The sequence below is a fragment of the Megalops cyprinoides genome, chromosome 7 (genome assembly GCF_013368585.1).
Source record: "Megalops cyprinoides isolate fMegCyp1 chromosome 7, fMegCyp1.pri, whole genome shotgun sequence".
NCBI lineage: Eukaryota > Metazoa > Chordata > Actinopteri > Elopiformes > Megalopidae > Megalops > Megalops cyprinoides.
In genome coordinates this window covers 22,655,226-22,668,386 of record NC_050589.1, presented here as the reverse complement: position 1 = coordinate 22,668,386, position 13,161 = coordinate 22,655,226, and the positions used below count along the sequence as shown (strand labels likewise).

The 13,161-nt window shown below is 41.1% G+C and overlaps 1 protein-coding gene across 1 annotated transcript in view; it reads left to right on the top strand.

Annotated features, from left to right (window-relative positions):
- The window catches only part of cacna2d3a (calcium channel, voltage-dependent, alpha 2/delta subunit 3a), a 168,976-nt gene extending 163,549 nt beyond the window's left edge, over positions 1–5,427 (top strand). Inside the window, exons 36-38 of the mRNA XM_036532642.1 lie at positions 3,559–3,671; positions 4,617–4,699; positions 5,156–5,427. Coding sequence (XP_036388535.1) covers positions 3,559–3,671; positions 4,617–4,699; positions 5,156–5,248 — 289 coding nt within the window. The 3' untranslated portion in view covers positions 5,249–5,427. The remainder of the gene's footprint in view (positions 1–3,558; positions 3,672–4,616; positions 4,700–5,155) is intronic.
- The last annotated feature ends 7,734 nt before the right edge of the window (positions 5,428–13,161 follow it).

The window sequence follows — 13,161 nt, the reverse complement described above, 5'->3', positions numbered from 1 at the left end:
GTGCGTGAGCAACTGTGGAGGGCCGTAATGTACTCCACTGGCCTTTAACTATCGTTACGTAAACCACCCCCCCTATTTATTACTTCCTCTGCAGCGGCCAGGACCATTCCAGGTTCTGGAAGTTTGGTCAGAACCTTCCATCCTGCTGTATGTGTATTTATCTGTCATCTTCATGCCTGTCAAGAGCCAAAGTATCGAGGAAAGCACATATAAAACCCACAAAATAAAATGGTGTCATGTTTATGTATGGCAGTATTTATGTACTTTGCCGTAGATACAGTTTCATGAGGGCTAGGTAGAAACTGGGGTTAAGTATGTTTGTGTTGCCTGAGTGCACCATTTTCCAGGCAGAGTAGTATTTTAAGTACAGCCCATACGGTGTGTTTACGGTACTCATGGAAGTGCAGAGCAGAATATCCAAAAATGGATCTCGGTGTCACAAGCCAACACAGTTCGATGGTACACACAGAGAGGACGTGGGGAAACTGCTGGTGGGTCCCTGGTTGTTTATTGTTGCTTTCATAAGTTCTTACTCTTGCAGTGTACAATTCTTTCCAGTTGTCAGATTGTTTGTCTTGCAGGAGAATTTTTATCAGCATTTTTCTAACCCTTGCATAGCAAAGTTCTGAGTGCAGTGACTCCCCTCTTGACAGTACATGTTATCTGTCCATTAATTTCTGCTGCAGCCCATGAATAACAAGGTGTTGGCTGTAGCATGTAACTCACAGTTTTGTTCATATTGTGCACACCATCACAAGTCACCTGTTTTCTTAATGTAATTTACTATTTCATTTTTTGAATTGTTCTGAGGGCCCCATTCATGAAGTTCAAGGATCCCTAGGTAGGGATATATTGGAACCAAGATGAAGAGCTTTACCATTGGGTTATATGGGAAATGAATTAAGCAGAACCTGCCATATCTACATGCTGAAACACACAGCACCTCCCCCCCCTGCTGTGTTGATGATTAACCGGACTGCAGTGTCATTTAACTGAGAGAATTTGTGGTTCAGCCTGTAGCTGTTGTGCTGAGGTTTGAGTTGATCTGTATAATTAAAGTCAGAGCTGCATCTTTTTATTTCCAGACTGCAGCTCCTCTGTGCAGTGCATCAGTGTAAAGGCTGAATCAGTATCTGCCTCTAAGGTTAAGAATGCTCTGAACGTATTTTCTGGTGTTATTTACTGTACATTCTTGTGTCAGGATGGAAACTCCTCCTCACGTTCCTCGGCAGTGGATCTTATTGGCAAACCTCACACAGTGGTTGTTTTCATGTGTGCACAGTTAATGGCACTCGTTAACTCTGAAACCGCAGTCTGGCCCTGCCATTCATTGTGTAATTATAAAATACAAAGTGGAGTGACATCAGGTTCCAGGAGTGTCACCACTGACATCACCCTCAAAAGCCCCGCTGCTGTGTTGATTTCCGTGGGCTCACAGTCTTGCTCAACCCTACAATAACTGCATTAGTTTTAATTCACATAATTCAGTTTGTGCTTAAATCAAAGAATATGTATTTGTTCATGGGGATGCTTACGTGGCAACTATTTGTGGTGAATTTTTTTGGTTTTTTTGTTTTTCTTGCATTTTTGCTAAGGGTGGAAGGGCGGTCACAGAATTTGTTTCTATGGAAACCCTGGAAGACCAGACCACTTTTAACCAAAGAGACAGAAAACTGTAGAGAATGTTTACGTCTTAGATTCCCATATTACTGCCTTTAAGAAACGGGAACAACACACGCCTGGAGTTTACAACTTGTGGATCATTACACCTTCACATAAGAATGTGGACATTGACTGACAGCTTTTAAACAGCACTGGGCTCTGAACCTGGCAGTCATGGTTACAGCAGTAGCCTTTGGGCCTAGGGTTTTTGGTACATTTGAACCCCAGGTAGAAAGTTGCTTTTATACCCCTGAAGCATGGTGCTTTGCCTGAGTCACTCCAGTCGAAACTCCAGCTGAAAAAATAGGTTTACAGAATGTCTGTGAGGTAAGTCATAACCATTGTAAATTGCTCTGGATAATGGCACCTGCTAAGTAAATGGATATGTTTGCCATTATGATCTTCTTTAATGGCTATGAATTGCCCTGGGAGTAGATGTGCAACCATTTTGGCTGTGGTCCTAGGAGCTGTGGATGCTGGTTCAGATTCATATGCTGCCCAGTGTCTTTTTCACTTTTCACTCAAAATTCACATTTCCATGATCCATACTGTGTCATCAATGTTTCCTGCATTAGTTTCTTCAAAAACAATTGCAGATGCATTTTCTTTTGTCAATCACTATTTGCTCCGATCAAAGGAACAATTCTGGCAGTGAGAGCAGCGGTCCTTCGAGGGACATATTTCATTGGTTCCCTTAATGAGGGAACCAGCCTCATTTTGGAAGGGTTCCTCCAAGCACATTGGCTCCTCCCCTCAGTGTGCCGGTGACAGCTTTACGTTTTCGAAGCGTGCAGGTCTCGCACTGGCCTCTTTGGCCTCCAGCTGCGCTGTCAGGTTGCGTTTCTTCCTCTTCTCACCAAAGCCATTCCCTTCCAGCGGGTTCTGCTTTATATTGCTGGAGCACAGCTATCCTCTCCATTCCGGGGGATTTTTAAGACGAGAGGATTCACAAGAATTTGTCTACCGCATGATAAATGCCTTACAGTGAAATCCATAAATCTCTGATACTGTAGGAAAAAGAAAAAAGACCATCTGAGGGACGTTTTCCCAGCTTTGGCCTCATGGAGATTTATAAATCTGGTGCCAGCACCCCCAAATCAAAATTCATCTCCCAAGACTATAGAAAATAAAATAAAATTGGGGGTGTAAGTGTGGTTCCAATTTGTCTCTTTTGAAATGTTTTATATTTTGCAACACTCCATTGGTGAGAAGGGAAAAAAAGACTTCTGGATCATTTATTGTGAATATGATAAAAATGGTGATGGGAAATGAAACAAAGAAAAAACATCTGGCAGAGTGGATCACATCAGGGATGCTACATTCTGCTTGGCACTTATTCTCTCATTACTACACACAGAGATTAGGTCCCTCTTCCAGGTCTCGCTACATGTGTGTGTGAGCGTGAGTGTGCATATGTCTGTGGTGTATGTAATTGGTTTTCCTATTGTCAGTGACCAGTTTCCACTCGGTACTGCAAAAGTGGCTGGGCACACACCGGTCGTAGCTCTTTACATCTCATACATATCTTACTAAACAATACTTATATTTGCATTGTCTGTATATAGTGGGTGGAGGGGTTGTTCTTTGTTCTTCAGAAGTAATTATTATTTTTCATTGCCTTGTGTCATTTCCCACTGTGCTGCATGTAAATGGCCTTTAAAGAGATTTCCAAGCACGTAAGCTATTTGCAGGGTTAAATATAACTGAAATGTAATACACCACAGCCCCTTACAACCGTATTTTGATTGCATTGTAAACATATGGTGTATTCACTCACATGCACTGTTTGCTGTAATCCAAGAAGTTAACCATGTACGGGACCTTCGCTTGCACCCACAAAGAAAAAAAGGAAGGACAACCTAATTGTGGCATTTTTCTTTCTTTTTTTTCCACCAGGTCATTCGTCATCCAGCAAATCCCAAGCAGCAACCTGTTCATGGTGGTGGTGGACAGTAAGTGTGATTGTCGGTCTGCCGCGCCCATCACCATGGAGCCCATAGAGATCATGTATATCCTTTTCTCGTCTCATGGGGAGCAGGCCTGCCCTGCCACTCTTTGGATTTGAGTGCTTTTAAAATGATTCATAATTGCAATGTAATTTTACGGTTGAATTGTATGATGCTGGACAGTATTTGAGTTTAAGGATGCCCCTTCATTTTGAGTTTGTGGTGTAAAAGGCTGTGAGATGAATGAATCACTGTGACACTCCAGAGGCCATGCCAGTTATTTTCCTACCATTGAACACTTGGACCGTAAACCACCACAACTTGGAGCGGTGTTTATCAGGCAGTTAACTGTTAACAGTTCCTACTTTCAGTAATAAGGAATTAATAAAGCTATCCAGATAGCTGTGCTGCCAAGTGGCATTAAAGACCAGGAAGGTTTTGATTAAGATTTTATTAGCTCAGTGTGGTCAGCTCCAAGGCCCTTCTTTTTGTTTGGTTTAACTCTGTTTCTTGAGTGGATCTCAAAAAAAGAGAAATGCTTTCAAGTAGGAAGTTGGTGCAAAAAGCTGTTATTTCTTTTTTCACCTCATAAATATCATGGTGCCAGCATTTTGTTCACTTAATGAATGTTTTTTTATACGTGGTTCAGGGAAAGTATGAGGAAAAATCAGTTTAATTTGCGGACAGGCTTTGCTGAAGTTTGTTTGCCCTTTGCTCTCTTTTTAGATGAAAAGATTCTTAATTCATTCTAAAGTAATGTAGAGATCTTAACATGAACAGCTGAGGTTTTAAAACAATACAATGTTTGGAGCTTGGACAGACTCTGTTTCACAATGGCCTCAAATGGAGAAATGATCTGTTACAGACATGGTATTACAAAAGGAAAGAATGCATGAAGAATAATAAATGCATCTTCAGTTCTTTTATTTGTTTGGGAATGGAATTTTAGTGACAGTGGTTGTTTGTTACACAGCAACTTTCTAGCACTTTCTTTAACTCCGGCTGTACATAATGAATCACTGAAGTGCGAGCGCTTAAAAATTCAGAAGGACAGGAGACGTCCTGATTCCTGTCACCCTTTCCACCCAAAGGTAGGAGAGGGTGTGTGTGAGTGTGTGTGTTTTATGCATGTGCGCTGGTCTGAGAGTGCATGTGTGAGTGCATGCCTTCGTGGGAGCCTGCGTTTATGTTTGGAACAATTTGTCTCAGTCTGGCCCCAGAACATGCCTGTTGGATGAAGAGATCATTTTATAGATCAGGTGTCTTTGAAACCATGGCTACCAGTGGCAACAGCAGTGGCCTTGTCATACCTCAGCTAGTGAAATCACTGTCGCTGTCAATACAGAGGACAGCGCTGGCCATTTTCCCAGCTCACGTCCTCATTGCCTCTGTGTGGAAAGGCCTTGGAAAAGGGAGAGGGGTCACGCTCAGCCCAAGTAGAGCAGTCTGCTATTGCACGATACCTTCCCACTTCGGTTCCAGTTTTCCCGGTGAAATGTCAAGGGAGGAGAAATTCACACCTCATCCTGCTCTGATTTCCACTGCAGGAAAACGCCATGGAGTGCGGCGGAGCACTAGGCCTCGCGCCCCAGGTGATGGCAACCCTGCTGCCCCCGCTCTTCTCTCTGCTCGCCAGGTGACGAGTGCTGGAGCATCTGGCAACCGGCACGGCATGCTGAACAAACATGGGGAAAATCACGGACTTCAGATACTGATGTGGCGTAACAGAATTTCACTTTGGTTGAAAACATTGGCATTTCATGGACATTCATGAATTTAAACTGTGGCAGGTTGGAGTAATGCTATGTTTGTGAAGAGTTTTCAACAACAACAAAAAAATATATATATAAATATATAAATCTTTAAAAAAAGTTTTATTTATAATTTGCAAGTGGTAACCATAAACTGTGACACTGGGACATGAGTTTGCAGACATGAGTGGTAATTATTTTGAGCTTTGCCTTATACAAAAACAATCTGGTCCTGTTTGTGTACTTTTGAAATAAAATTATCTTTAAAATAATGGGCTAACAGGGAATGGTTTGTGTTGAAAAACAATAGCTCGTTTTATAACTGTTAAATATGGGTTACTAGGAGGCCTGGCTGTTCCCTTTTGTATGACGAAAAGCAGATGATCAAAGCTAGGAGCGTTTCATTTAAACCAAAAGGATGCATGAGAGGAATCGGTTTAAAACTGAACCGCTTTTATTTCCATCTGTAGACTATTAACACTTAAAGAATGAAAACTGGCAAACTCACAGAGATGGATAATATGAGGCTGCCTAAAAATGAGATAATTCTCTCTTCTACGAGTGAAAGTACATTTCTGTAAATTTCTTACAGTAACACGTCTCATATTTTTTTTAAAGCCTCCAAATTGCCAAATGAGTACAAAGCCTATTTTTATCATCCGAACTTGTCTTACTTTTACGTATGTTCACTTTGAAGAGGTGCTGGGTTGTGTGTGTTTGCTTTTTTGTTTTTACAGAATAAAAAAAGGAGACCATGTGCAATAATTCATAATTCATAAATCTTTCATTGCTGGAAAATGACCAAGTAAGCATCTAAGGGTGTAAAGAAATTCTAATAAAAGTTAAAAAAAAAAAGAGAAAGAAATAGTAACTTCAAATTGTTTTTTGCTCTTAATATTCACGCTACTCTACACTTCCGCCAAAGCAGCCCCATCAAACATCAGGGTCCTTTTTAAAAGAAAACTTCTTTGGAAGCAGCTACCATGTCCAACAGAGGGACTGATGTTTGTCATGTTGTTTGAACCATACTGATGGACAGTTAGCTATCACCTGAGTATTTTCAGTTTTTGCTGTTTGGGCATCACCGATCGTAATGTGGGTTTCAGCATTAACAGCATGCTGTGGATGACCTGAGAAATACGAGCGAGACAAAAGCAAAGTAAAAACTGAAACATGGCCAACTTATAATTACTATGCTCTGCTCCCTCTAAAAAGAATGGTTTCACTTAAATCTGTGAAAACACAAACTTTCAAATATTGTTTGAGCCATATCACCTTGTTACTTCATGGAGCTCGGTGTCCTCTCTCACAGTGTTCATAGATACTGGTGGCTGATTAATGCTTCAGCAGGCATATTTGTTTTCTATCAGCAGTAATGGGCTACACATGTTTGATTATGGTTTTGGGTCTGTGATAAATTGACTATTTTGTGGCTGCCTCTGCCGTCCCCTGCGGCCTTATCTCAGACCCCATCAGGACTGCAGACTGTATTGTCCTCTGAGGCGTGCCATCCATTGGTGCACAGCAAAGAGGTTTTGTTTTCCGTCAGAGCAACATCAATCTCTTATTACCAGGGACTGCATTTTAAAAATGCAGAAAAAAACCAGAGAAAACAGCGAAAAACACATCAAACGATGTTATTAAACATGCTCGGAATTATTCATTGTGGTCCGAGCTGTCCTTTTGAAAGCAACTTTGCTTTCAATTTTCTGCAAGTTTTATATATACTTATTTACTTACGCTGTCACAACTAGTTTCTTGCGCATTCTTTTTAGTGTTATATATTCCCCCTTGTAAGACGACATCTGTACATGTAGGAGTAGTGCAAATTAGAGCCATGTATTGGTTGAATTGGTTGGAACACCGTTGGCAGATCACAGGCTATCTCTAAAGAGATGCCATTTAAAGCAATGAGCATGATATTAGCGGTGGCTCGCTAACGGGCTGTCTTGAAACGCCAAAGGCAATGTAAATCCCATATCCCAGTGGTCGCAAACAGAATTGATTTGTGCACTCTTGGGAGATTGTGTCTCCCCCAGCAGAGTTGGGGCGATGCTTTGGGCTGTGACCGGGAGGCATTTCCATGCCTGTGGTCAGTAATTATTCACTGTGTAATGGGCTCTGAGTGGTTTTGGATCAGAACAGTCTGATCCGGTTTGCAGCCCCTCACAAGAGTGAATTATGGGAAACGTGGCCAATAATGGTCATGAGCCCCCGCTTGAGTGAAGGCTCTTCCACTCATTATTTGCTTTTTGAATGTTCTTTTATTGTCATGGGAAAACTGACACCAGCCCTGGCAACAAATGCTTTTTTGCTCCTTATTTTTTATAGTAAAGTTTAGGAAGAAACACACACACAAAAGTGGAGAGAATAGATAACACAAAGAATGGCCTCCTCTCTCACCCCTCTCCTCTTTATCTGTGGAATTGTCTATGATTGTCTCATCTCCTTAATGGAGTAAACTTGCACTAGGGAGGTATTGCATGCGACTGCAACTCCTGTAGCTTCACAGATGGATTGCGGCCCAGTGCTGGGGCATTGTTTTCAGGGTAAATTAAGCAGAGCCAAAAGCAATGCAAGTGAATGCACTGGGGAGATCGGCAAACAAACAATGTACATAGTGAAAGCTAGAAAATGGAAGATAACAAAGTACTAAAATATACTGTACTCCTGAGCATTCCCTTTATAATTGAACTACAGGTTTATAAAAAGGTATCACAGAATGCTTTTGAGCATCTCGATATTCAGAGATCTCAAGAGAAATGATTATGCCCTCATTTGTTACATTTTGGTAGTGCGGGGTAAGACAAATCACAGCCACTGAAAGCCGCGGATGGTATCAATTCAGAGCTTTTCCTCAGAATAAATTTGATGCAAATGGACTGTTCATCTCGTAGAGTTAGTGAAAACTCCATTGTTGACTGTTTTAGATCAATATTGATATGCACTGTAAAAAAATAAACCTGAATTCTTTTTTTATAGTTTTTTTTCTTTGTGTGCTTGTCATTTTTGGGGGGGTCTGTATTACAATGAACGTGAAATGTTTGAATCATGTGGAATGATTTTCCCATCTAAGTAGGAATTAAGTGATTAACGATAATATCAGGTGCGCACCTGGTTTACACCCATTTGTCTTGCTTGTTTTCTTACCACTGAGTTTTGAATAAAACCCCTGGGATCTCCAAGCCCTTCATCAGGCCTTGTGCACAACTTTCATCTGGTGTGCAGTGATGTAATTCTGCTGAATGAAATAACTGGACGCTCAGTGAACGCTTGGAACAAAAACAATAGCCCATGACTAGGGTAGGGAGGCTAGGCCACTATGCTTGGGTTAGCGGTGGTTGACTTGTGAATCACATCCCTAGCACGTGTCTGGGGGGACGAAGGTCATGGCCCGTTTAGAAACACAACGGCGTGGAGCCTGGGCAGATGTCAGCCTGGTGAACAGATCTCGCACCTCATCACTAAAGACACGTCACTGAGACGGGAAATCAAGGCTGCGCTAACCGAATGCACCGCAGAGCAAATGTCAACACTTGGGAGATTCCTTCCTTCTGGGGCCATGGTCTGTAATTGATATTCAGCCACCGGGCCACACAGGCGCCCAACCGCGGCATACAGTGCACACCGTTCCAGAAAGCTGGGAAATGAAAAAAAAAAACACAAATCATCCACTATGTTCTGTTGTAGTACTGTGCAGGGCTGAGCAGAGAAGGTCTCTGAACTGCGCAGAAAATAACAGAGATAAAAAGGCTCATTATCCGAACAGCAATGCGCCCTGCCTTGGTTTGGTTTGGCCTGGGAAACAAGCTGCATTCAAGGCTGTGGTTCGAGGAGTGCCTTCCTTGAACATGTCATACGCTTGAGGAGCAATTGTAGTTTAAAGAGTTTTCTGGCTGGCTGGTCTGAGCATGTACAGTATTCAGTGTTACTATGTCACTCTTCAAACAGAAATTGTGAGAGAGTAATTAGGGCTCATTAGCGGGCTTCTTTTTTTTCCTTCGCCTGTCAGAGAGGGATCTCTGCATGCATGTGGATGGGATGGTGCTGTGTTGGTCTACACCATGCATTAAATAAGCTCAGTCAGTGGCTCTGTGCAGAAACTATTTCTGACCGCCGGGTCAGTTGTCGCCATGGCTTCTTCCCCGAGAAATAAGCCATGCCATTGGTTAAAATTGTATATGTGGCTTCTCCCACGCTCAACTTCTTGAAAATGTTCCCTCAGTCTGAAACTTTAAAAGGAGGGAGTTGGACTCATAACTCAGAAACTTTTCAGAGGGCAAGATTAGTTTGGCCCTAATGTTCAATAATGTCTATCAAGGCAGCTTTGCTTTTCTTGATACTTAACACATTGATTTGTGCATTTTGGCTACAGGCAGGGTGGACAGGTGGATTGTGACATAAGCCATGTTACTGGCAGCACGTGCCTGCCACTATCTGCTGTGTGTGAGAACTGTGTTGTGACTGTGCCCGTCGCCCCCCCAAACCGCTTCCCTCTCCAAACACCCCCCGCTCAGTGCTGGCAACCATGGTGATAATGAACAAAATCATCTCCACCGCGGAGAAGAAAATCAAATAAAACCAAAACGACAAATTCACCCCGAGGGTGCCAGGAGAAACACCCTCCCCGGTCTGAGGTCGGAAGAGGGCCTGAAACATTCACAGGCGTCTAACCGAACAGGCGGATCTGGTAACCAGCTGTACTAACAGTGTGCGCGACTGCAAGAGGCCTCTGACTGCCTCTGCTCTGCTCAGATCCAGGTGCCCAGTACACACCAGCTCCATCATGATTTCATTAAGGTCAGTCCATGTTTGGTATGAGATCTCACAGTGGAGAAATCTATGTTCCATAACCCGCTTGTAGGCATGTTCTCCAATGTAGTGCAAAATCTACTATTGCAGTCTCAGCAATGTTTAATGAATGAGTATTATGCTTTTATGGTTAATGTAGCGTATTTTACTTTGTGAATAAAAATGAGTTAAGAGAGAACCAGGATGTTGTGGTGTAGAGTGCATTCTCCATCTCTGGCAGAGGTAACAAAGTTATGCAGTTAAAATGTTATCATTTTAGTGCATGCAACGAAGTGAAGCACTTCTTCCAAGAGCATGTAGGGTTTATGTTAAAAAGGTAAACCCAGCCAGTTGTTTGTTAAGTAGTCTTTTCAGGTTCAAAACTTACTAGTCTAATACTTTATATGACTTTGATATTTTCATCTTTCCACAATTATAATCATTTTATTGAAGTGAATGTACACTCGAAGAGTTACTGAGAGATGCGCTGCTTTAAAGGTTGGTTCTGAATGAATATAATTACAGTATACCTACCGTGTGCACAGATGTAGGCTACAGATAGAGACACTGTATTTATCATTTGTACATTCCACTTGAAATCTTACTGTTGCTAACCTGTCAAATGTCAGGTGGCCATTAACCATCTATCACGCTGCAGCTGGCTTCTCCTTCATGACTACATTTCTGTTAGTCCCCTAGGAGTATAATTCTGATCTTGGAGGCTCAACCTGCTAGTCTCATAAGCCATTAGTAATCCTCTCCTTTCTCCCAGAAAGTATGAAGCAGAGAGTATTAGAGAGTATGGAGGATGACCAAGTGGCATCCTCCGAGGGGACACCTCCCTCCTGTCTGGTGTTTGTTATGTTAACAATTTGCCTTATCAATGGCAGGGGAAAACAGAAGAGAATGCCTCCTTTAACCAGTACACTTTAGCTGCTAGACCTAATTAATAATCAAAATAGTTTTCCCAGCCCAGCAGGGACTTGCCTGAAGGGCAGGGCTGATAGGGCAGCAACAGAAGACAGAGATAACCCAGAGCTAAGGTTGTTTTCACTTCTGTCAGAGGGAGTAATCCAGGGGAAAAAATAAGATAAGTCCAACTCAGAGGTATGTATGAGTGTGGCGTGTGTTTTTAGGAGATAAAGCAGTCTAATGTAATTATTAGTTGTGGGGTTGAATTTTGAGAATAATGGCAATATTATGTAATTTTGAGTATTAATTAATTTTAAACATTTTCCTTTGATTTTCATTTTGTTCAACAAATATTTTGGCAGTAAGTTCTACCTTCAGGTTTTGTTCGACCGCATTTCAGAACATGAACAAAAATGCAAATGCCCTTGCAGTATTCTAGAATTACAGGAACATTACACTTTGTAAATATGGAACATTTTGAAATTACTGTTAATATATTTACTGTTATTCAAGAATGAAAATATTTTGTGGTGCAACTGGAAATGGCTTTGGAGCCTTTCCTTGGCACAGTCTTCAGCAGTTGTTCTCTGATAGAATTTAACTGTGGGTATTTGTTGGCATTGAGACCAGAGACAAATGTTGGCATCAAGCTTTGCCCAATTCATAATCCCATAGATGGAGACATATAATTACTTACTCCAGCCTTAAAATATTGGAATTTGCAGACAAAAAGGAGTAAACTGAGTAATTTTCCAAAAGAATAATGAAATGCACCAAACTGTTCCTCTTCCATGACTTTTAATTTAATATATATCTATACATATTTTGCAGAAAGTTTTACCCCACTCTGTATTGATGTCAATATTAATACTATATAGAAGGATTAAACAAGGCAGTTTGTTGATATAATGTGCAGTGCATTTTCTGATAATACAACACCCTTAAATTTTGAATGTAATATTTTAACAGGTTGACAATTACATCTCAATATAGCTAGAATAGCTTTTTAGTTTATCATGTGAGGTATAATTGATCAATTTAAATAGCTTTGAAACTCTACTCTATAAATGCATTAATCCTTGTAATTGAATAGAAAAATCCCTCTTTGTGAAAATAGTTGTTTGTTTTTTTAAAGCAATCTCAAGTTAGCAGTACGCAAACCTCAAACCTCAAACTGCTGCATAGCTGACCAGTAGAAAGATTGCATTGAAACTGTATTCTTTGACATAAGCATTAAATGAAAATATATCTTCAGAGTGACATTTACGTTAGTCCTGCTTTTCCACTTTTTATTATCCTGTGAACAGGGATAGGGTCCTGAAGCCGTCCTTGGCAAGGGGAAGTGTGCACTTCTACTCTCTCATTATATCTAATTGGAACAAATGCAGGAAATGACATAACAACCCCGTTATTTCTTAAGTATTAAATCAACGTTTTGCGGTACGAAGAATGTCCTGGCAATGTGATTAGTCATGGCACTTCATATTTAGAAATGTCACAATGACACAAGGCCCAGAGTTCTGTCTTTGATGTTCTTTGCAAACGGCTATCCAAACTGAGGATGCAAACTTCAGAATTTGATTTTAATTATGAAATAGCAACTCAGCAATCCCCTTATGCAGACTTATTGACTGGGAAGCAATACATCAATTATTGGAAAGTACGTTCTGTATATACTAACCACCATGTAATAATGATCCTAATGCTTGACAGGCCAGACAGCTTTAGCTGTCAGAAAGGCAGTGGTGACTCAGATGAGTGAATAAAGGACTTCCATCTTCAAAGATTAACATCCATTTCCCAACCACCACAATCCTCTTTAAAGTTTAGAGGGACTGTTTAGAAAGCTGGAAGTGGATTTACGTGTTGAGATGAATGAGACTTGAGAAGCAGTTGGCACCTTTGGCTGCTCTCTTTAAAAGATGGTTTTCCAAGCCATTATTATTTAATAATGTATGAATGATCTAATATTGATTAAAGCTCATTTTAAGGTTTTACATGAGGCCTCCAAAAATGCCAACAAACATACCCTAGGGACAATGTTTCTTTGGGTATGCAGCAGCAATTGCACATGGAGACAGCATTCCAAACACCTATGT